Source organism: Aulonocara sp. 'chitande type north' Nkhata Bay, linkage group LG9 (genome assembly GCF_057382095.1).
Source record: "Aulonocara sp. 'chitande type north' Nkhata Bay isolate Kocher_YH1m ecotype deep benthic linkage group LG9, A_spYH_male_GT1.1, whole genome shotgun sequence".
In the NCBI taxonomy this organism is placed as follows: Eukaryota; Metazoa; Chordata; class Actinopteri; order Cichliformes; family Cichlidae; genus Aulonocara; species Aulonocara sp. 'chitande type north' Nkhata Bay.
In genome coordinates, this window is record NC_141352.1 from 22,599,169 (window position 1) to 22,619,528 (window position 20,360).

The 20,360-nt window shown below is 42.0% G+C and overlaps 2 protein-coding genes across 9 annotated transcripts in view; both read left to right on the forward strand.

Annotated features, from left to right (window-relative positions):
* The window catches only part of slc4a2b (solute carrier family 4 member 2b), a 63,315-nt gene extending 51,575 nt beyond the window's left edge, over nucleotides 1–11,740 (forward strand). For 4 of the 8 annotated variants that reach the window (XM_086306557.1, XM_086306558.1, XM_086306556.1 and 1 more), the window contains 17 exons: nucleotides 667–803; nucleotides 2,734–2,914; nucleotides 3,014–3,149; nucleotides 3,424–3,697; nucleotides 3,778–3,886; nucleotides 4,345–4,529; nucleotides 4,752–4,968; nucleotides 5,060–5,266; nucleotides 5,381–5,529; nucleotides 5,633–5,827; nucleotides 6,229–6,453; nucleotides 6,559–6,648; nucleotides 6,758–6,924; nucleotides 8,524–8,777; nucleotides 8,862–9,031; nucleotides 9,373–9,546; nucleotides 9,836–11,740. In XM_086306557.1, coding sequence (XP_086162683.1) covers nucleotides 667–803; nucleotides 2,734–2,914; nucleotides 3,014–3,149; nucleotides 3,424–3,697; nucleotides 3,778–3,886; nucleotides 4,345–4,529; nucleotides 4,752–4,968; nucleotides 5,060–5,266; nucleotides 5,381–5,529; nucleotides 5,633–5,827; nucleotides 6,229–6,453; nucleotides 6,559–6,648; nucleotides 6,758–6,924; nucleotides 8,524–8,777; nucleotides 8,862–9,031; nucleotides 9,373–9,546; nucleotides 9,836–9,916 — 2,951 coding nt within the window. In that variant the 3' untranslated portion in view covers nucleotides 9,917–11,740. Of the gene's footprint in view, nucleotides 1–666; nucleotides 804–1,656; nucleotides 1,729–2,733; nucleotides 2,915–3,013; nucleotides 3,150–3,423; nucleotides 3,698–3,777; nucleotides 3,887–4,344; nucleotides 4,530–4,751; nucleotides 4,969–5,059; nucleotides 5,267–5,380; nucleotides 5,530–5,632; nucleotides 5,828–6,228; nucleotides 6,454–6,558; nucleotides 6,649–6,757; nucleotides 6,925–8,523; nucleotides 8,778–8,861; nucleotides 9,032–9,372; nucleotides 9,547–9,835 lie in introns of all 8 variants that reach the window. The other 4 variants (XM_086306564.1, XM_086306559.1, XM_086306561.1 and 1 more) reach the window with 4 other exon arrangements.
* Nucleotides 11,741–18,060: 6,320 nt separating this feature from the next.
* On the forward strand, nucleotides 18,061–19,323 carry LOC147322150 (uncharacterized). The gene is made up of 4 exons (XM_086305167.1): nucleotides 18,061–18,306; nucleotides 18,493–18,597; nucleotides 18,698–18,799; nucleotides 18,924–19,323. The coding sequence occupies exons 1-4, from the start codon at nucleotides 18,109–18,111 to the stop codon at nucleotides 19,011–19,013; spliced, it is 495 nt and encodes a 164-aa protein (XP_086161293.1). The 5' UTR covers nucleotides 18,061–18,108; the 3' UTR covers nucleotides 19,014–19,323.
* The last annotated feature ends 1,037 nt before the right edge of the window (nucleotides 19,324–20,360 follow it).

The following is a 20,360-nucleotide window of genomic DNA, read 5'->3' on the forward strand; positions in this document are numbered from 1 at the left end:
GTTGTAGTAGAAGTCCTGAAAATATAATAAACTTGGATGTTGTGGTTGTATGTTTGAGTGAGCTCAGAGAAAAGATGCTTGTTCAACAGATGCAGACTGTCATTTAAGGTTGATGTGAGCTTTTCGGGGTTTGTGTAGGCTTTCCTGTTCAATGATCCGGTTTTCATGGCCACAGTTAATGCATTTAAATGTGAGATTGAGTCGAGGCTCCCTTATGGTCTCAAAAATAGTGTTTTAGTGTTAAAACCTAAGTAATTGGATGTCTGTTGCATATTTCTTGTTGAAGAGCAGGCCTGTTCATTTTCTCAAGTTTATTTGTCAGTGTGAAGCTGTCATCTCCTCGGTTTCTGAATTCAACTTGAATGAATCAGCGGATCTGTTGATCTTTGAACTTCCAACACCTGACAGAACCATTTGTCTCTGTCATCATGTTTCTTTCTCCTCATCCTTTCAGTGGTTGGTGTGTTGCCAGCATGAGTAACTCTACTCCCTTAGATACAAAGCGAAGAGGCCTGTGATTAAATGGGTTGAGATTTAAAAGGGTGGAAGGTCAATGTGTGCCATCTCTGGGCTAAAGAAACAAAATGTGCCATACAAACTAAAGACCTGATGCTGTTGTGTTGCATGGAGCTACAGTTTGCTGCATGTTTATTTCCGTTACTCCAGGTCATCGCTTTGAAGATGTTCCTGGCATGCGCCGACACCTGGTCCGGAAGAGCACCAAGAACCAAGTGGTGCACATCGGCAAGGACCACAAGGAGCCGACCACTCGCAGTCGCAAGCAGGATCGCACCCCCCATGAGGTGAGACAACACCTCACACTGACGTCGCATAGGTGTCTTAAATTGATGTTGTTAGTAAGCACTGCATTTTAAGAAACTGCATAAAAATCTTATTATAGCACATTTATAATCTACTGGGCTGAATTAAGAATAAGGTCTTAAATTAGCTTGTGTGTGGTAGTCTGAATGACCCTAATTGAGATAAAGATGTCGAGATAAAACTGAGGCAAGTCAGAGTTTGAATTGGAAGCTGTCACCTCAGTGAAAGTTTAAGAGTTTCTTTGATTTTTCAAATTATTTCTTTACCTCAGGGATCTTTGGAAGAGATGAGTTTAAAGACGAGCAGCTTTTAAAAGTGAAACTCTTCCACTTTTGTAGTGGAAGTAAACAAACAAGTTTGTGTGGTGAGAAAGTAAATAGCAGGGCTTTTAAACCCAGTCGTAATTGGTTGGCTCTGTTTTCTACTTCAGATTTCAAATCCTTCAAAGTCCAGGAAATGTTTTCTCTTCTTTCGCTCTCAAATTTAGCAGTGGCTCGACTCTTTTGCCGATGGGCTGGGGAGAGAAGGAGACAATTAAAAATGAATGAGTTCGTTCTTTCCTTTCACACACGGAAAGGAAAAAAGAGGGGAGCTTGGGTAACCAGACACTGGGAGCTCCTGAGAAAGGGGGAGCTATGTTTTATTAACACGCACACACAGATTCCCATACGCAGCTCCGAGCCCCCAGCAGCCCCAGTAAACAACAGGTCCCTGTCAGGTGTGTGTGATGAGGAAGAACTACTTGTGTGGGGATGTGTGTGAAAGTGAAGGTCCCGTCCTTTGTGGCACTGTCGGTCGGGTCAGCGTTTGAGTCGTTTCCTGCACCGTTTGCAGCCGGTGGTTCTGTACCGCTCTGCCTCGTGGACAGAAGGCGTCCACAGATGCGGACAGATGGCTCGTCTGAAGGTGAGGCTGGATGGCCGGCAAGAGTCAGGTTTGATCCTGTGTGAGCGTGACTTCACAGGCATGCAGCAGGGAATAAGGGAATATTTTGCAGCTTGGTTTTTTTTTTTTTTTTTTTTTTTTTTTTGGACATCATTACTCGGAGGACTTCGACTGACCCAGCATGGCGTAATTAATCTCTCCCTAACAGATCCTGATCCTGGCAGCTGGGAGACTGCTGCTGCTGATGCACAGCAGTCTTTGTAGTTGCTTGTTTTTCAAGTGCAGCTGGATGTGTAAATTGTTTAGTTTGTAATAGTTGTAAACAGATTTTAAGCATGCTTGAAGTGGTTATTAACATTGTAGTTGCTGCTTTTAAGCTATATTTTGGCATCGAAAGAAGCTTTTTGACAAATGTAGTTGTAAAAAGCGCATCCAGCTACATCACATTTTGTTGGAAACTACAAATTTGTACAGTTATAAAAACTGCTTTTGGATGCTCAAGGGGAAGAAAGTTAAGGCTGTACAGATTCTACTCTTAAAACTTAGATTAAGGATTAACAACACTTATCTTTGTGTGCTGAGTATGTTTTTTTTAGATAGCTCACTTCTGGAAAGCATGACATGAATCACTAAATTTTCCCCTCATTTCTTAAGTTTTGAGCAGATATGTGAACGTATGAGTCAAGGCAAGAGGAATCAGAAATGTTAGCGCCAACATTTGTTAGGTCCTCCTGCTGTTATTTGTGTATTCTAGCTTTATCCTGTGCCTCTTTTAATATGCTAAAGTGAATGATGGGTTTCTTCATCCACCACCATAGCTCCTTTCTCCTTCAGGTGTGGAGACATCCTCGAGCGTGGCATTTGAGATTGATTGCAGGATCAAGGGCAGATGAGATGAGGCACAAAACAGAAATGAGAAAAGTTGGACAAAATGACCAGTCAGAGTGCTTTACTCACTGTTTCTGTGTGTTTGGCACGGATGTGCAAGTGATGACGTGTGGACCGTATGCATGTAAACCACCTCAGGTCTTTGTGGAGCTGAACGAGCTGACGATGGACAAGAACCAGGAGCTGCAGTGGAAGGAGACGGCCCGTTGGATCAAGTTTGAGGAAGATGTTGAAGAGGAGACGGACCGCTGGGGGAAGCCTCACGTCGCTTCGCTGTCTTTCCGCAGTTTGCTGGAACTCAGAAGGACCATCTCCCACGGTAAAGAGAGAGACTGAGTGTGTTTGTGTAAGCTGTATGCCTGAAAGTCTCTCGTCTGGTTCATAGACGACTGAGCTCAGCCTGCTTGTGTATTTGCAGGTGCGGTGCTGCTGGACCTGGACCAGAAGACCCTGCCTGGCATCGCCCACCAGGTGGTGGAACAGATGATTATTTCTGACCAGATCAAAGCTGAGGACCGGGCCAACGTCCTCAGAGCCCTGCTGCTCAAACACAGGTGATTGGCAGCGCCTCAGTGCTACAAATAAGCTAGCAGAGATTTCATCTTACAGAGGCATTCAGTGCCATTTGAGGTGAACCTGTTCTTGTTAATGATCTGAAAAAATGTGGCACATGCTGTGCACTGCAATGGCGATGATGTCTCAAGGTAGTTAAATGATAAATTGCAAGGTGTGGAAAATGGAGACCGGATATATGTATGTGCACAAACAAATGGAAGCTGGTTAAACTGTGTTTTCTTTTCCTCACCGCTACACACTTCTTGCTATTAGATGGCTTTATGCTTGGTCACTACCTCTCCTCCTCCTGTTCAACCTCTCTCTCCCCACCTCTGCCTCCCCTAGTCACCCGAGCGATGAGAAGGAGCACAGTAGCCATTTCCCCAGGAACATCTCCGCAGCCAGCCTCGGCAGTCTGATAGCGCATCACCACAGTGTCAACCACACCAACCAGACAGAGCCGTCAGTGACCGACCCCCTCATGGGCACAGTTCGCGTTACGGGGGACACAGACACGCACATCGACATGGAGAAGAATGAAGTGCAGGTAAGTCCGAGTCTGCAGAGTTTGCAGAATATCACAGGGATCTTTACCGTCCTTATTTACACTTCCTGTGTTGTTTCCAGCAGAGAGAGCCAAGCATTGGACCTGGTATGCATCGGTCCAAGTCCAAACATGAACTGAAGCTGCTGGAGAAGATTCCTGAAAATGCCGAGGCTACAGTGGTCCTCGTGGGTAAGTTACTCATCTGTCCATGAACTTCTCTTACAGCATCAGCAGTTGTGGCACACAGGTACATCTTAGGCCCCTGAAGGTTCTCATCTATATCACATAATATGGCATCACATTGCCTAGCAACCATCAATCAACAGGCTAAGATTACCCATTTATAGGTTTTTATGCACCTACAACACTTTTATAAAAGCATGGTATAAATTTAATGTCATGATTGTAACATCTAATTTATACCCAGAAAAACTTGAATTATATATGAAATCATCATGTTCCCCAGCAACCACCTAGCAACAGACTAAAATCACAGGCCAGGTAATGCTGTACCACTAGTTGTTTTTTTTTTTTTGTTTTTTTATAACTACAGTTAGTCTAAAAACCGGTTACTACTTACAAAACTTTGCCTTTGGTTGCATGTAGCGCTTTCTGCACACTGACCATCATGTCCTGTGGTTTCCCAGGCAGCGTGGACTTCCTGGAGCAGCCCACCATGGCGTTTGTGCGGCTGCAGGAAGCGGTGGAGCTGGAGTCCGTCCTGGAAGTGCCAGTGCCGGTCAGATTTCTCTTTGTTTTGCTGGGACCCGCCACTACAAGCATGGACTACCACCAGATAGGACGCTCCATCTCCACCCTCATGTCTGATAAGGTGAGTGGTGGTGCTGATTTAGACAAGGGGTGTCAAAAATAAGCCCCTGCAGCCAGGATTGGCCCAGCAAAGGCTCTAATCCGGACCACTGGTCAACTTTGAAAAATGTGAAGGAGGACATAGAAGAATTTTACATTTATATGAAATAAAATAACACCTGTAGGTTTCTGTTGGCACCAATGATGTTGGGTAAATTGGTTTATTTCTGCCATCATCTTTCAGCAATTCCACGAGGCGGCCTACCTGGCAGATGACAGGCAGGACCTGCTGAATGCCATCAACAGCTTCTTGGACTGTAGCATCGTGCTGCCACCTTCAGAGGTGGGAGGTGATGAACTGCTGCGGTCTGTCGCCCGCTTTCAGAGGGAGATGCTGCGGAAGAGGGAGGAACTCGAGGTCAAACTAATGGCCAAAGAGCCTAAAAGCCTTGAAGAAAAAGGTAAGTGTTTCCGTTTCAATTAGGAATTTCACTCGATTTGATTTTAGGTGCCTTCTCATGGGTTTTAACGTAAAGCTCTGTTGTCACTCAGAGGCACTCCTCAAACCTTCGAAAAAGTCAGATGACCCCTTAGAGCGTACTGGGCGGCCTTTTGGTGGGCTGATACGAGACGTGCAGCGGCGTTACCCAAAGTATGTCAGCGACTTCAAGGATGCCCTGAACAGCCAGTGCATGGCCGCAGTTATCTTCATCTACTTCGCTGCCCTCTCTCCGGCCATAACATTTGGAGGTCTGCTGGGTGAGTCTGTGTGAGGGAATTGAGAGCGTATTCACGCCTCATATCGCAAATCCTCTCTGTGTTTTGGTAATAGTGGCCTCTTGATTAACCTTTTAACCCCGGGTCTGCCTCCAGGTGAGAAGACAAACGGCCTGATCGGTGTCTCTGAGCTGATTGTGTCAACATCAGTGCAGGGGGTGGTCTTCTGTCTGCTCGGGGCTCAGCCATTGCTGGTTGTGGGCTTCTCTGGACCTCTGCTGGTCTTTGAAGAAGCCTTTTACAGTGTAAGTTGCATAAAAACATATGAAGTTAATTTCAAAAATGTTAAAAATGCTGGTGACTTACTAAATAGGCAAACAAATGTGCTTAATGTCTCTGTGCTCACAGTTCTGCACATCAAACAACATAGAGTACCTGACGGGCCGCGTCTGGATCGGCTTTTGGCTCATCATCATCGTGGTCACCATGGTGGCCTTCGAAGGCAGCTTCCTGGTGCGCTTCGTCTCCCGCTTCACCCAGGAAATCTTCTCCTTCCTCATCTCCCTCATCTTCATCTGCGAGACCTTCATCAAGCTTGTCAGGGTACACATGAGACGTGAAAAGCTCCTGATTAGAAAAAGTTTTTGTTGGCACGCTGTGTGTTTGCGCCGCTGACGCTAAGCAGAGCAGACTAATCTCTGGACAGGGTTCAGAAGTCGGGGTCGAAATGAGCGTGTTTTTCTAACAAGCACACCTGAAATCTTTTCTGATTGATGGAGCCTGAATCCTAAATGGATTTAGAGTTTTAATTATGGTCCAGACTTATGATTTTTGGAAGATCTGCTATTTTTAGAGTTTTATGGCACGGACTTAAAAGGCATTTTGCTACGAGCTAATCTCATTTCAAAGAAAGAGTGGTTGCGATACCTGTTAATCTGTCTAAGAAAAGTAATCACAGCGTGTTTGCGTGAGCACCTTTTTATAATATGAAACTCTGTGTGCAGATTTTCAAGGAGCACCCGCTGAAAAGCTGTTCCCTCAACGGCACCGATGCAGACGACTTGGCGGAAAACATCACCCTAATGATGAAAAACAGCAGCCAGCCGTCGACTGTGAAGGTCAGCGGGGAACCGAACACGGCGCTGCTCTCTTTGGTTCTCATGGCGGGGACGTTTTTTATCGCTTTCTACCTGCGCAAATTCAAGAACAGCGCTTTCTTCCCTGGAAGGGTGAGGAGCTGAAATCTGTAATTAAGATCTGCAGCAAATATTTGATCTTGTTTGATGTGACACATTTTGCAGTCTTCTTTAAACCGCGCCATCTGTGGTGTTTAGATACGCAGGATTATTGGAGACTTTGGGGTACCGATCGCCATTCTCATCATGGTTCTGGTGGATTACTCCATAGAAGACACATTCACACAGGTGAGACTCAGTGGACTGTGCAGTGTGTTTATCATGCAAAATATTGGAAAAATAAGGAACCTCCTTATCTCAGAGGTTGATGGGAGTCTGTCTCGTGTCTTCCTTACAGAAACTGAGTGTCCCCAGTGGATTTTCAGTGACGAATTCCAACAAGCGCGGCTGGTTCATCAGTCCGCTTGGATCAAATGGGGAATTCCCTATCTGGATGATGTTTGCCTGCTGCTTGCCCGCTCTGCTGGTTTTCATCCTTATCTTCATGGAGACTCAGATCACCACGTGAGTTTTGCTGGAGCCGCATCACACAGGCAGATGTTTGAAGAGTTGCTGGTGTACATTTATACGCTGCTCAAAAACTCCTTAAGGAACACTTTTTATTTTTTCCCCTGTGGACACTATCAAGTCAAAGTCCTGGGATATTGATCTGGTCAGTGTAGTAGCAGAGGAGGTTGTTAATCGGTTTCAGCTGCTTGGATGTTAATGAAATTAACAACACGCACATTAGAGGTGCAACAACAGAGAGAGGGACAGACCCCAAACCAGGAATGGTTTTACAGGTGGAGGGCACTGACAGTTTTTCAATAGTTTTGTATGAACGTCATTCAGTAATCAAATAAATAAAATCTGTTACGTTTTTAAAAGTACAAAACTATCAGATTCATATCCAAATGTGGGGTCAAACAAGTTTAGTAGAGAACTATTTGTAACTTTTTACTAAGAAAGAAATAAATGCACCTGGTCATTATTTATTTCCTAACTGATATTTCTAAACAGCCAGATCATTTTTTAATTAAACACAGTTGTACAGAGTAGACTGCACATTTAATAACCTCCTTCCAAAAACAGACAAACACCCTGTTACTGAAAGAAGGCAGATAATGTAACAGATGAAACACGGGGAAAATGTCACTCAGCTTTTTTTATGCAGGATATTAAAGTATAAAGATATTTATTTCAGTTTAACACTTTCTACAATGGCCTGCTGGGGGCAGTATTCCTTTATTTTTTTCCATTATTTTCTACATTTTTACCATAACTGAAATGGTAAACTACAGCAACAAAACATCAGCCGAGTTCTTTAGTGACCAACATTTTATTGAATCAGGAGATTCTCTGGAAGTTTTGTGTATTTTAGTCGTGATGCACAGTACCGTGCACAAGTTTAAACGTTTAACCACTGTTCATTTATTTGTTTTTCTTCCAAGGAGCCAGAATTTCTTATCATTTTTTCATCTTGACCAAAATTTCTGGACAAGTTTTGTTGGACATTGGCTGCTTTTACCACTCATGTCCAGTCCACTCCATGTACCTGACCATTTTCAGAGGAATATTTTGTTTGTTTATTTAAATTGCTCAGCACTGCCCTCATGAGACATTCAAGCATAAAATAAACTCCTTACTCAAGGGATGAACTTCTGTTGTGTCTACACATAACCAACAATTTAGCAAAGAGCCAGTGTGAAATGATATCTTTAGGGATTTTGTTACTAGCAGCCTGTCACAAAAACACACAATTAGTTCTGATTCCTTTAGTTGAATCTATGAAACTAGCAGGGTTGTCTGCAAAAAACTATTAGTCAAATTGACATGGTGTGCAGTGTGTCCTTAAAAAAGTTGAGGACAAAAGGAGTAAGTTTACCCAGAGTGAAGAATAAAGGTGGTCATACCAAAGATTGAATTTTCCAGCTATTTCCCAGTTTCAACCCATCAGATGTTTAAGCTGTTTTCTAAATGATGTGTTTAGTGTTTTAGCTTCTGTAACGCATCAAAATGCAGATAAACAAGCACACACACACAAAAAAAAAATGCCGTACCTCATCATATGTGATTAATCTGAAATGTGTTTCTTACGTTTGGCTCTGTCCCGGCTTCCTGCAGGCTGATAGTTAGTAAAAAGGAGCGCATGCTTGTCAAAGGTTCTGGTTTCCATCTGGACCTGCTTCTGATCGTGGTGCTGGGCGGCACCTCAGCTCTGTTCGGCCTGCCGTGGATGGCCGCTGCGACCGTTCGCTCGGTGACCCACGTCAACGCCCTCACCGTCATGAGTAAGGCCGTCGCTCCCGGAGACAAACCTCGCATCCAGGAGGTGAAGGAGCAGCGGGTCACTGGGCTTCTGGTTGCAATCTTAGTTGGTGAGTTCCAGACTTATCATCTTTTCTTTCCTCCCGTGGCTGTGTCCTGTGTGAACTTTACCCTTTAACGCTCTCCTCCGTTAGGCCTGTCGATCGTGATCGGCGACCTGCTGTGTCAGATCCCCCTCGCCGTGCTCTTCGGGATCTTCCTCTACATGGGAGTGATGTCGCTCAACGGTATCCAGCTAACGGAGCGGATGATGCTTTTGCTCATGCCACCAAAGTATCACCCTGACCACACCTATGTACGCAAGGTGAGAGGAACATGAAAACACACTTTTACAGCCAAAGTAAAGGACGTGAGGATGGAGATGCTCTGCTGTAGCAGAAACAAACAGAAAAAGAAGTTTCAGGATTTTTGCGGTCTGTCACAAAAAAGATGTTTTGCACACTTAAAAACGCCGGAGTTCCCTCAGAGGGGTTTCCAGCTAGGGGAGACTTTATCTATGTTAATCCACACAACCTCTAAACGTTTATTTAAACCCCTAAAATAGTTTGCAAAGGTTATACGTATCTACATTTGGGAATTTTTTGAGCGCTCCCTGCAGAAACTGTTGTCCTTGTCAGATATGTGAGCGACCTCTCTATCCTTCAGGTCCGCACGCTGCGCATGCATCTCTTCACCTGCATCCAGCTGGTGTGTTTGGCGGTGCTGTGGGCCATTATGTCGACGGCGGCGTCTCTGGCTTTCCCCTTTGTCCTCATCCTCACCGTCCCCGTCAAGATGTTTGTGCTGCGACGGGTCTTCACTGTCAAAGAGATGGCATGCGTAAGTTAACCACAGGGGGGCGCAGTGCCCTGCTTTACGCTGACACACACTGTAGAGGTAAAAAAGGAAACGTAATTTAAATGTTATGATTAGAACTGATTGATAATATCGATAACATTTATGGCTCTGATGTTGATCCACAGAGATGGGTAGCACAAAACATCAGATCAAAATTTCACTAATTTTTAAAAAATAAAACAAATTTGCGATAAAATAGTCGTTTAAATGAGTCACAACTGTTTCGGAGTTAGTTCAGGTTACTGAATGTGACTTCTTGTCTTTCTTTTAGCTGGATGCTGACGACGCAGAGCCAAAGTTTGACGAGCGCGAGTGTCACGACGAGTACTCGGAGATGCAAATGCCGGTGTGATCCACAGCGAGCCCTCGCATCGTCAAATCGCACCGAAAATCTGTCAGTTATCACCAGTTAGAGTTCTGGGACGGCGTCCTTCAAGCGATGTCCCTCGTCATCAAGACATTGAAATGCAGTATGTCAAAGGTTGCTTTGGCTTTTAACTTTTCACTATTTAAGAAGCTTTTCTGCTGCTTTAATAACAGTTTGTGTCTCAAATAATGGAAAAGCAGCTGGAAACTCTTTGCTTAGTTTATTTGTTTTTATTTTAAACATTTCAGGGGACAGGAGATACCGAATCAAATGACTTTATCTCGAGCTCGAGTTAAACATGTTAACAGTAGATAGACGTGTACGATTGATTTTTAGCCCTGAAAGTTGCTCTGATTCACATTGAATATGTGGAAGATATACGGGATACATTCCTTTATGCTTTATGAGTTATTGCTATTCACACTCTTTTCTTCACATTTTAAGATCACCAAGCGCCTTACGAAGGAAATATAAAGGTATTAAGATTTTTTTTCTTTATTTTGTCTTATTTTAGACAGCTGATCACTTTACACGAAAGCTTGTAGCACTTTTAACATAACAAAATCTGAACAATGACTGTATTTTATGTAATCAGTGTTGCTTTAGTTTGCTTCTTAAATGATCTGTGAGTGATTTTTAGCCTACTTTAACTATTTGTTGTTTTTGTGCAGAAAATGCAGCATTTTAAATGTTTATATTTCACCTGTGGTGAGTGAAGATCACCAGCAGGGGGAGATCTTGTGGGACTGTTATGACGTTCCATAAGAAAAAAGAAAACTGTACAAAAAAAATGCTATTTCTCTCTAAACTAATGACATCGTATCACATTTCTCATCGTGCAAACACTTTTTTTAAAACGGAAAATGACACTGTGGCTTATTAAGTGTACTTTAAAATGTCTCCACACACATATATATACACACACCCGTACACGTGTAGGGCACTAATGTAGTTTGTTCTGAGGTCTCATTTCTCCTGTGGTCGGTTAACGGTGGTTTCTTTGTGCCAAATGTCTCGTGTAAATAGTTTTGTGGTCAGAAAAATAAGCTGCACTTCAGTCACGTTAGATCTCCTCTAACTTGAAGGATTTTCAGCCTAATTTTAAATATTTTCACAGCAGGACATTCCTCGTTTTTAATATGTCACTCGCGATTGTGTCAGCCTGGTCGACAAAATTTCCAAACAACCTGTTTAGACAATCTCATGGATTGGTTAAAGCTTTGACTGTGTCAAATAGTTTAAATATTCAGCCCCTGTTACTCTCACCTACACGTTTCAAGCACTACGTTTCCCTCCAGGCGGGCCAGTTTCACTGTTGCTGTGATCTTGTTGCCTTTTTCATGTCACAGTCGCACAAAATCTGAAGTGCCTGTGGGACCATGAAGTGATCTGTGTCTCCTGTGTTTTAAGGATGGCACACGTTACAGTAGTTTGCACATTTGAGACATGCATAAATCAAAAATCTCTGTTATTTATCTGTTTATAATCTGTGGAGTAATTGCTGCTTTAGAAGCCTTAATCGGGTTACGTCACACAATATTTTTTTCTTCTGTACACACACGTTCAGCTGCAGCACGCCCACGGCAGTGAAGGTGATATTTATGAGAGGTTGGATTTGAGTGTCAGTTTTGTGTCTGCTTCTTGTGCCTGTGATTGGAGTGAAGGCAGTCTGTGTATGTCAAAGTATGCTGATGATTAAAAGTATGTGGATTCATTTCAAAGCAATAAAGTCTTCAGGCTATTGCTGATGTTCCCGTGTACAATAATGGTTCAAATATTGATGATGAATAAAAGTTCTTTTCTATCGTTTGAGTCTGTTTGGCTGTCTTTATGTAAAACACCTTGGAGGAAGGAGAAAAGGTAGATGCACAGAAGACATATTTAGTCCCAACTGCACATACAAGGAACTGGGCTCTATGATTGTCAACTATCACGTCTTGGTGCTGCTCTCCTTTCCACTGCTTTTCCACTGAAAGGTAGAGGAAGTCCCAGAGCAGCCATACCACCAAACAGAAATTATGCAGGTGGCAGCAATCTTCTCTTAATGATCTGGTATTTGACTAAAAAAGTTGTAAAATTAACATCCAAGAGTTTTTAAAATAGCAAAAAAGAGTTTGGCAGCACAAATATGATGGTTTCAATGAATGTGCAAACAAACATCAAGACTGAGTCTGCAAGAACACAATCTGACTCACATATTGGTCTATGATATGCTGTGAAGCATGAAGAAAGCATGAGTGTGTTCATGCATTCAATTTACTATTACATGGACGGTATATTCAAGAGTGTGGACAGGTGCACGGGTCTCACTCCTAATGCTGGCCACATATTAAAAGTGAGGGACCAGCAATGTGTGTGAGCAGAGGGCTCAGAGGACCAAGAAACTTTCTGATTCTCAGCAATAAAATCTGTAAAACCTGGAACCTGAAGGGAAGCCAGTGAGCAAAAAGTGTGAAGTGATATGAAAGTATTCCTGAAGCTTTAGTTTCAGTTTTAGTTAAAGGTCACAGGTGCAGGTTTTTTATGTGCTGGTAGTGCAGCGTTAGCAAAACTGAAGAGGTTTGTTCGTGTCTGTAAAAAAAAAAAAAAAAAAAAAAAAAAAAAAGGCAATAATGGAAGAATACCTGAAAATAGAGAAAATCGGAGAAGGTACATATGGGGTTGTGTATAAAGGTAAGCAAAAGGCAACGGGGCAAATTGTGGCTATGAAGAAGATCCGACTGTAGAGTGAGGAGGAGGGCGTTCCCAGCACAGCTGTCAGAGAGGTTTCTCTGCTCCAGGAGCTGAAACATCCCAATGTTGTACGACTCCTAGACGTCCTAATGCAAGAATCTCGTCTCTACCTCATCTTCGAGTTCCTGTCCATGGACCTGAAGAAATACTTGGACTCCATCCCCTCTGGCCAGTACATGGACTCTATGTTGGTCAAGAGCTACCTTTACCAGATTTTGGAGGGCATCTACTTCTGTCACTGTCGCCGAGTGCTCCATCGTGACCTGAAACCACAGAATTTGCTTATTGACAACCTGTGTCAACATACCCGAATAACATGATTAGTTCATAACCAGGCCCCCTGGAGAGGTTTAAGACGTTTTGAGGAGGTAATTTAGTCAGCTGTGTTGGATTGAGGACAAATCTAAAACCTGTAGGACACTGGCCCTCGAGGCCAGGAGTTGCCCACCTGTGGTCTAGGTGTTTTCCAGCTCAGGGCTTGTTGAGCGGACAGTATGACGCTTAAGAAAACAGTACAGCCTTTTAGCACATCTGATTCATGGCAGCTGACTTCATTTGCTGTGCAAAAACGTTTCTACCCTCATAGAGCACTTGACAGGTGGCTAGGGGGTTGAGCAGATCATCTGCTAGCTGGAAGTTGGAAGTTTGGTCCCAGTCTGCATAATTCTTAGTGGGCAAGATGCTAAACCCCACTTTGCTTTCCAATGTGTTCAGCGTGAATGTGTGTGAATGTTAAACAGAATGCATTGTAGAAATATGTGATGTATGAATGAGACATGACATATAAAACACTTTGAGTGCTCAAGTATAGTAGAAAAGCCCTGTTTACCATAGTAACTTGGGACAGGCTGAGTTGTATTTGTAACTGAACTGATTGGAGCCTGAAAGGGGGTGTACATGTAGGAACAGGTGTTTGTGATATTTAGAAACTTGAAGCAAGACAGGAGTTAAATATTTAAGGGGAGAAACGAAAAGCAGTGTTAGTGAGTGACAGATGAAGGAGTCGGATACATTACAACAGGGGCATCAAGCTCTTTGTACTGTAGTTCATAGGGCAGATACAGCTCCACTTAGAGCGACCAGGTCCCAACAAAATAGATGTGCTTAGTTTTTTGTGTGGGACACATCACCAATTTGAATTTAAGTTATTGCTTAACCGTCAGAGGCCTCTACAGACACACTGTAGTTTGGACAGGACACAGAGGATATGTGAGTACATACTGCTGATTCATTTTCTCAGTGATAGTTTCATCATATTCAAAAAATCTGCTAAGCTTGTATGTTTTTGGTGAGCTGTATGACTCCAGAGATGTGGGACGGAGGAGGAAGAATAAAGATGCGATGCAGTCCCACTTAAAGAGGAACGTCGCCCTACCACAAGACTTACAGATGATTAATGTAAAATGCCCAAAATCAGACCTGTGATGTGTTTTTAAATCCTTTATATTACATATTTATGAATGTTACACTGCTTCACATTTACATGGATGGACATTTACTCAGCTGTTCCATCCATCTGTCCGTCTTTTCTCTTCCACTTATCCAATTCAGGGTCGTGTGTGTGTCTATTAATGGATAGTTTGCTTTAATAAAAATCTCTAGCTTAGATGATGATAAACTGAATTTGTATCATGTGTTTATAAAGAAACAATGGAAAGTTTGGAATCTTTTGTAAGACACATTTTCAAATTATAGCCAGTAACAAAAAATAAACATGTATAATAAAAAGTAATATAGTCTCCTCTTTCATAAGCCCACCAGAGGTTGCCACACACTGGTTCAGCTTTTACTCGTGACGGTCTGTAAACATGGACGACAGTGGCTGCATATGGAGGTTTATTTCCTTTATTTACACTGATGTTAAGGGCTTTGTGTTTATAATATGATCCAGAATATTCGAGCACGTTTAGTGGAAAGAGACAAATTATACTTGCACATAATTTTTCATTTTGGATACAGAAATAACAAAGCATGGAAAACCTGGATCTTCCTGAGTCATTTTAATTGGTTACTGTCCAAAATAATCAATCACTGGGTTAAAGTGAGTAAACCTGCGTCTGATTCTGTTTGTTTCATGTGTTTCCAGGGATGTCCCACTGCCATTCAAACACATTTGGACTCTGACGTGTTCCTGTGTTTTAAAGGGACTTTTTATAATTACACAGAGAATTAAACTAAAACTTTAACCACCAGGGGGCAACATTTTATCAGTCATCTTTTCTTTTTAGCCTAAAAATGTGTTGAAAGCTTACACAGGCCCACTGCATCATCTGGTGGTACAAATGGAAATTGCATGAAATCGCAGCCCAGGCCTCGTTTAACTTTAATTAGGTTCTTTACAATATAATGCACAAATCTGACTTTAAGCTCTCAAAACTATGGTGAACCTATTAACTAGTAAAATTCCTTTATATGGTCACTGAGTCATACAAAACAGCTGCGGCTGCCATGAGACAAATATCTGTTTTTGAATTTGCATCAATTGACATCTTTGCATATGGAGGTTTTGCAGGCATGTGACCCCTAACCATGTGACATTAACCTATTTGCCATTTTGGATGTGTTACAATCATGGTGACAATGTCAGGACTAAGTCACATAGGCCTAACGACCAGTCTGCACTATGGTCTAAATGTCTAACCCCTGATTGGTCGGTAAAAATTTCCTTGCAGTTTCCTGCGATCGCCCATTGTTTCAATGGAAGATGATGACTTGTCTATGCTGAAGAAATGCTGAAGAATAATTATTATGCACATAGGTGTTTTAACATGAAAACACAGTGGATAGTTACAACAACATATGGTTAGAAAGGCTGGGACTGAATACCTGTCCACTGGGTTGCAGAGGTAGAAGAATCAGGCTTTGACACAGACAGCATCTCTTCTGTCTTCACTCATGAGCTCATCGGCTACCAAAGACAAGCAGCTAGAATGAGGAGTGAAATGGTGCAATGATGATAACATGGAGCAGAACTTGCAGGGAAAGTTTCCAGGTTTGAATCTGGCCATCTTCAAGCAGTTTATCAGCGAGCAGGATATTTTTACACATTTAGTATTTTTACATGTTATTCTCCGCTTTTTATTTGTATGGTTCTTAAAGTATCTGTTTTCAATTAATTTCAGTTCCTGATTTGATCTAAAATTTTAATAGACAGGGACTGAAGATGAGCTTTTTTTTACCTGTTATGTGAGGAAATTATAACACTCATTTCCACAGACTGTATATAAAGGATGGATGTATGCTTGCTGGTCTGAAATTGGTATCTAATGCAAAAGTACCTAAAACCTACATTCTTTTTAATTGCAACTGGGGGGGGTGTGACTGCTGTGGCGCCATAAAGACTTTGACTGTTTTTTAAAAATGGCTGTTTGGATCCACTGAGCTCAATAGAAACCTTCCCAACGAGTTTGCAACTTCACTCACTTTTTCTAAAATGCTCAGATCAAAACCTTTGAAAATGGGCAAACAAGCCAGTAATATCACAATGGTTAGTCAATCCTTTATATACAGTCGGTGGTCAGTTCAGCTAATATTTACGACTAACATTTAAAATTATGCCAAGAATTATTATATTTGTTTTACATTATTTATAGTACAAAACTATAAAGTTGTTAAATAAAATGAGGACCAAGAATTGAACCCTGTGGAGCGCCAACAGATTTCCCTTCAGTAAAATAATGTAAATCAGTTTAGTATGTGTTCTCTTTGGGAATACCATAATTCCCGCCACACTCACCACCAAGCTGGAGCATCTGGGACTCAGCTCATCTATGTGTCAGTGGATCTCCAACTTCCTAACTGGCAGACCACAGGCAGTAAGGATGGGCGGACATGTCTCAGCCTCCACCACTCTCAGCACTGGAGCCCCCCAGGGGTGTGTTCTGAGCCCCCTGCTGTACTCTTTGTACACATATGACTGTGTGGCCACTACCAGCTCCACCACCATCATCAAGTTTGCTGACGACACCGTCGTGGTGGGCCTGATCTCTGATAACAACGAGACGGCCTACCTGAAGGAGATTAGGAATCTGGAGAACTGGTGCCAGAGGAACAACCTCCTTCTAAACGTCAGTAAGACAAAGGAGCTGATAGTGGACTTCAGCACTAAGCAGGAGAGGAACTACCAGACCCCCGTCATCAACGAGTGCCCAGTGGAGAGAGTGGACAGCTTCAAATACCTCGGAGTTCACATCACGCAGGACCTGTCATGGTCCTGTCACATCAACACCGTGGTGAAAAAGGCCCGACAGCGTCTCTACCACCTCAGACGCTTGAGAGACTTCCAACTGCCCTCCAAGGTGCTCAGGAACTTTTACTCGTGCACCATAGAGAGCATCCTGGCGGGAAACATCTTAACCTGGTTCGGGAACAGCACCATGCAGGACAGACGAGCTCTACAGAGGGTTGTGCGGTCAGCTGAGCGCACCATCCGCTCCGAGCTCCCTGACCTGCACTCAATCTACAGCAGGCGGTGCTGGACCAAGGCCAGGAAGATCGTGAAGGACCTCAGCCATCCCAACAACAGACTGTTCTCTCTGCTGAGGTCAGGAAAGCGATTCCGCTCCCTGAAGACCAACACAGAGAGACTGAGGAGGAGCTTCTTCCCGCAGGCGATACGGTCTCTCAATCACACCACCACACAATACTGACCCACACATACAGTTCTTACACACACTGGACTTTCTGGACATTGTTTTTGCACAACACTGGTCACTATATTCTTCATTTCCAGTTAATACTTGTACAGCTGCTGTTATTGTGTATATATTTATTTATATTTAGATTTCTTCATACATTCTTATATAGTTCTATATTGTGTATTGTGTATTTTGTTGTACAGTTATTTTATTTTCAACTTTAATTTATATATTTTATCTTTATCTTATTCTTCCCAGTTAAATTTACCCTTCATTCTAATTTGTGTTGTACAGTTATTTCATTTTTAACCTTAATTTATATTTTATTCCTTCCTAGTTAAATTTACCCTTTTTAATTTTTCATATTTATTTCCTATCTTATTCATAGCCTTTTCCTTTTTTGTTTTCTTTAGGTCACGAGCAGTTGTCCAAGCATTTCACTACATATCGTACTGTGTATGACTGTGTACGTGACAAATAAAATTTGAATTTGAATTTGAATTTGAATTTGAACTTTGTTACTTTATCAATCCAACTTTATTTTGTGATTTTCTACATGAAATTCAGTACTACTTTATTATCATTGTGCTGATAGAAAACTAAAACTACTTTTTAAATGTCAAAAATCTTTCTGATAAAAGAAAGAAGTTGGGAGGATGCAGACATCTACTCTGGATCAACACTGAGGCATAATCAAAACAGAAACGCCTGTTTTTCTCCCTTGTAAGGGCAGGGTGTTCTTCTGTCTTTGAGTAAACAGTACAGAAGGGGGTGGTCTGTTGCTCTTTCCACATCACCCTCACTCTTATGGCCACAAGGAGAACAATGGCTGCTCTGTTGGTTTGGCTGTTCAGCGTCGGAGCTTTCTTCTTGTCCTCGAATGCACAGGAACTCCCTGAAACGTATAGGAAAGGAGTAGATCTGGCCTTAGCGAAGCTCCACTCTCTCGCTGGAATCCAAGATCATTATGTCTTCTTAAGAAGTGTCTCAAAGTCGGACTATGAGGTACTGAACAGCAAATCCAGTTTTATTGCTCAATTTTTATCATTTATTTTGTAAGACCTGGTTATTAGTTTATGGTTTATGGTGTATTTGGATTAAAATCATCAGGAAATGTGCTATAAGCAACAAAGAATATGATGCTTTCATGAACTAAAACTCATCTGGGTTGCTTTGCTTCTTTCTTCTCAGATGGGTTTTGATGTAAGCTTCTTCTATCACCACTTCTACCTTAAAGCCACCACTTGTGAAAAAGGGACCACTGACTCCTCAGCGTGTGAGCCTAGAAACGACAGAGTAAGTTTTTGGCAAGTTACTCGGCTCAGGACTGTGGAATGTGAGGATAATGGCCTGCCCTAACTTGTCTATGCTGTTTTGCTCTTCTGCATTCATGCAGCCGCTGATGGACTGTGCAGCCTGCTACAAAATGCACAGAGGAGAAATCGAACCAGAGCCCAAACCGTATATTCACTGCCTCCGTAAACCGGCCATCACACAAGTCAGTATCTCCTGCTTTACCTTTAATACAGTCTCTCCCAAAGTTCTAACTGTGGCCTGTCATAAGTGATGAAACCGCACTGCAATGATAAACATGTTTATCTTTACTTGGTTATGAATGGCAGGCAATGACAGCAGGCAGACTGGAGCACTGCAATACACTGGGATACAGCAGCGGGTCAACAGTTCTTCTGGGATCAACAGGCAAAGAGTGAAAGTTTTGTTAGAAAACATGCAGCATTTAGTGTCTTTGCTTCTGAAAATATCTAAAAAACTACAATCAGACAGGTAAATTCTTGTCAGTCTGCACTTAACCTTTCTGTAGTTTGGTAGATGTACGTATGATGTTTGCATCTTGTCTTTTGAAATGTTATTAAACTATTATTATATATTCTATTATTCACTCTGAGAGGCATTCATCATGTGAGGAACATATTTCATTCAAATGCAACCTTCCTAGCTCCCTTGCTAAGTAAATGTATGCATTCTTTTTATATTCTAATAAACTTTGAATCCAAAATTTTATCTGCTTTACTTCTATCTGATTATTTTTTAACTCTCTGAAAATGGGGGGGGGGGGGGGGGGGGGGGGGGGGGGGACTGTGTATAAAAATGGCTCTAATTCATAAACAGGTAATATAAAACTTTTATTAGAGCCTCTGAATTAAAGCTAGAAGTCTGTCCTTTGATCACATCTTACTTTTATTATTTTTAAAACCCACTGTGGTGGTAACAACAGGCAAAACTATAAATATAAATAAATGCATAAATAAATTATTCTGTCAGAACAGTGACGATTATTTCACTTTTTTCCACTCTATTGATCTGATGACATGTATTTAATCTTCTGAACTGTTCAACTAGTCATTATTCTTGATGTTAAAGTTTTGCATTTAAAACAGAGGATATTGGCAAGTTATTAAACCAGTACTTCTCAATCTTTTTAGCCCACGAGCCTTTGAAAGGTCCCTCAGTGGGGCCTCTTGTCACATGGTGTCATTTGTGGTCCAGAAAAGTTACTGGATAAAAGCAATCTAATCCCCATAAAATGTTTATAAACATTTGTTACTTCTCTCCTTTACTATATTATTATGAAGCCTCTTTGGGAACTCTGATCTATGTAGTATATACGGCTACAACAGTGTAATACCTGTGCATTTACTTTTTCTTTGGTTTAAGTAGAATGAAATGAGTTTTCTTTGCTGTGATAATTTGCTGCAATGTGTGTGACTAACAAATGTTTATGAGTTGTGGTTTCATTGAAATGAAGTTGTTACGTAAGCATCCCCAGGTGTTATGTAACCCCATCCCTGCAGAGAATGTTTCTGCTCCTAGAGCATAAAAGCTGAAGATGGTCGTCTTTAAATGTATCATTAGATTGTCAATGAGCTAATCCACAGCTTTAATCACACTTTAGATCGTATTCTGGATAAGTTAGTTATTGTAAGAACAAATTCTTATTATGACATTGACCATGTTTTCCATCTGAAAGTTTTAGTCTGTGGCCTCCTGGGTATTACAGGAAACTGGGGGATATAAACAGTGAGTGCAGCTGGTCTGTT

Bases quoted from the DNA above. Each gene is read 5' to 3' on its own strand.
- LOC147322150 (XM_086305167.1), top strand. From the start codon at position 18,109: ATGGCCACAAGGAGAACAATGGCTGCTCTGTTGGTTTGGCTGTTCAGC. The intron at 18,307-18,492 runs GTACTGAACAGC...CTTTCTTCTCAG, and splicing joins TCTCAAAGTCGGACTATGAG to ATGGGTTTTGATGTAAGCTT. The intron at 18,800-18,923 runs GTCAGTATCTCC...TATGAATGGCAG, and splicing joins GTAAACCGGCCATCACACAA to GCAATGACAGCAGGCAGACT.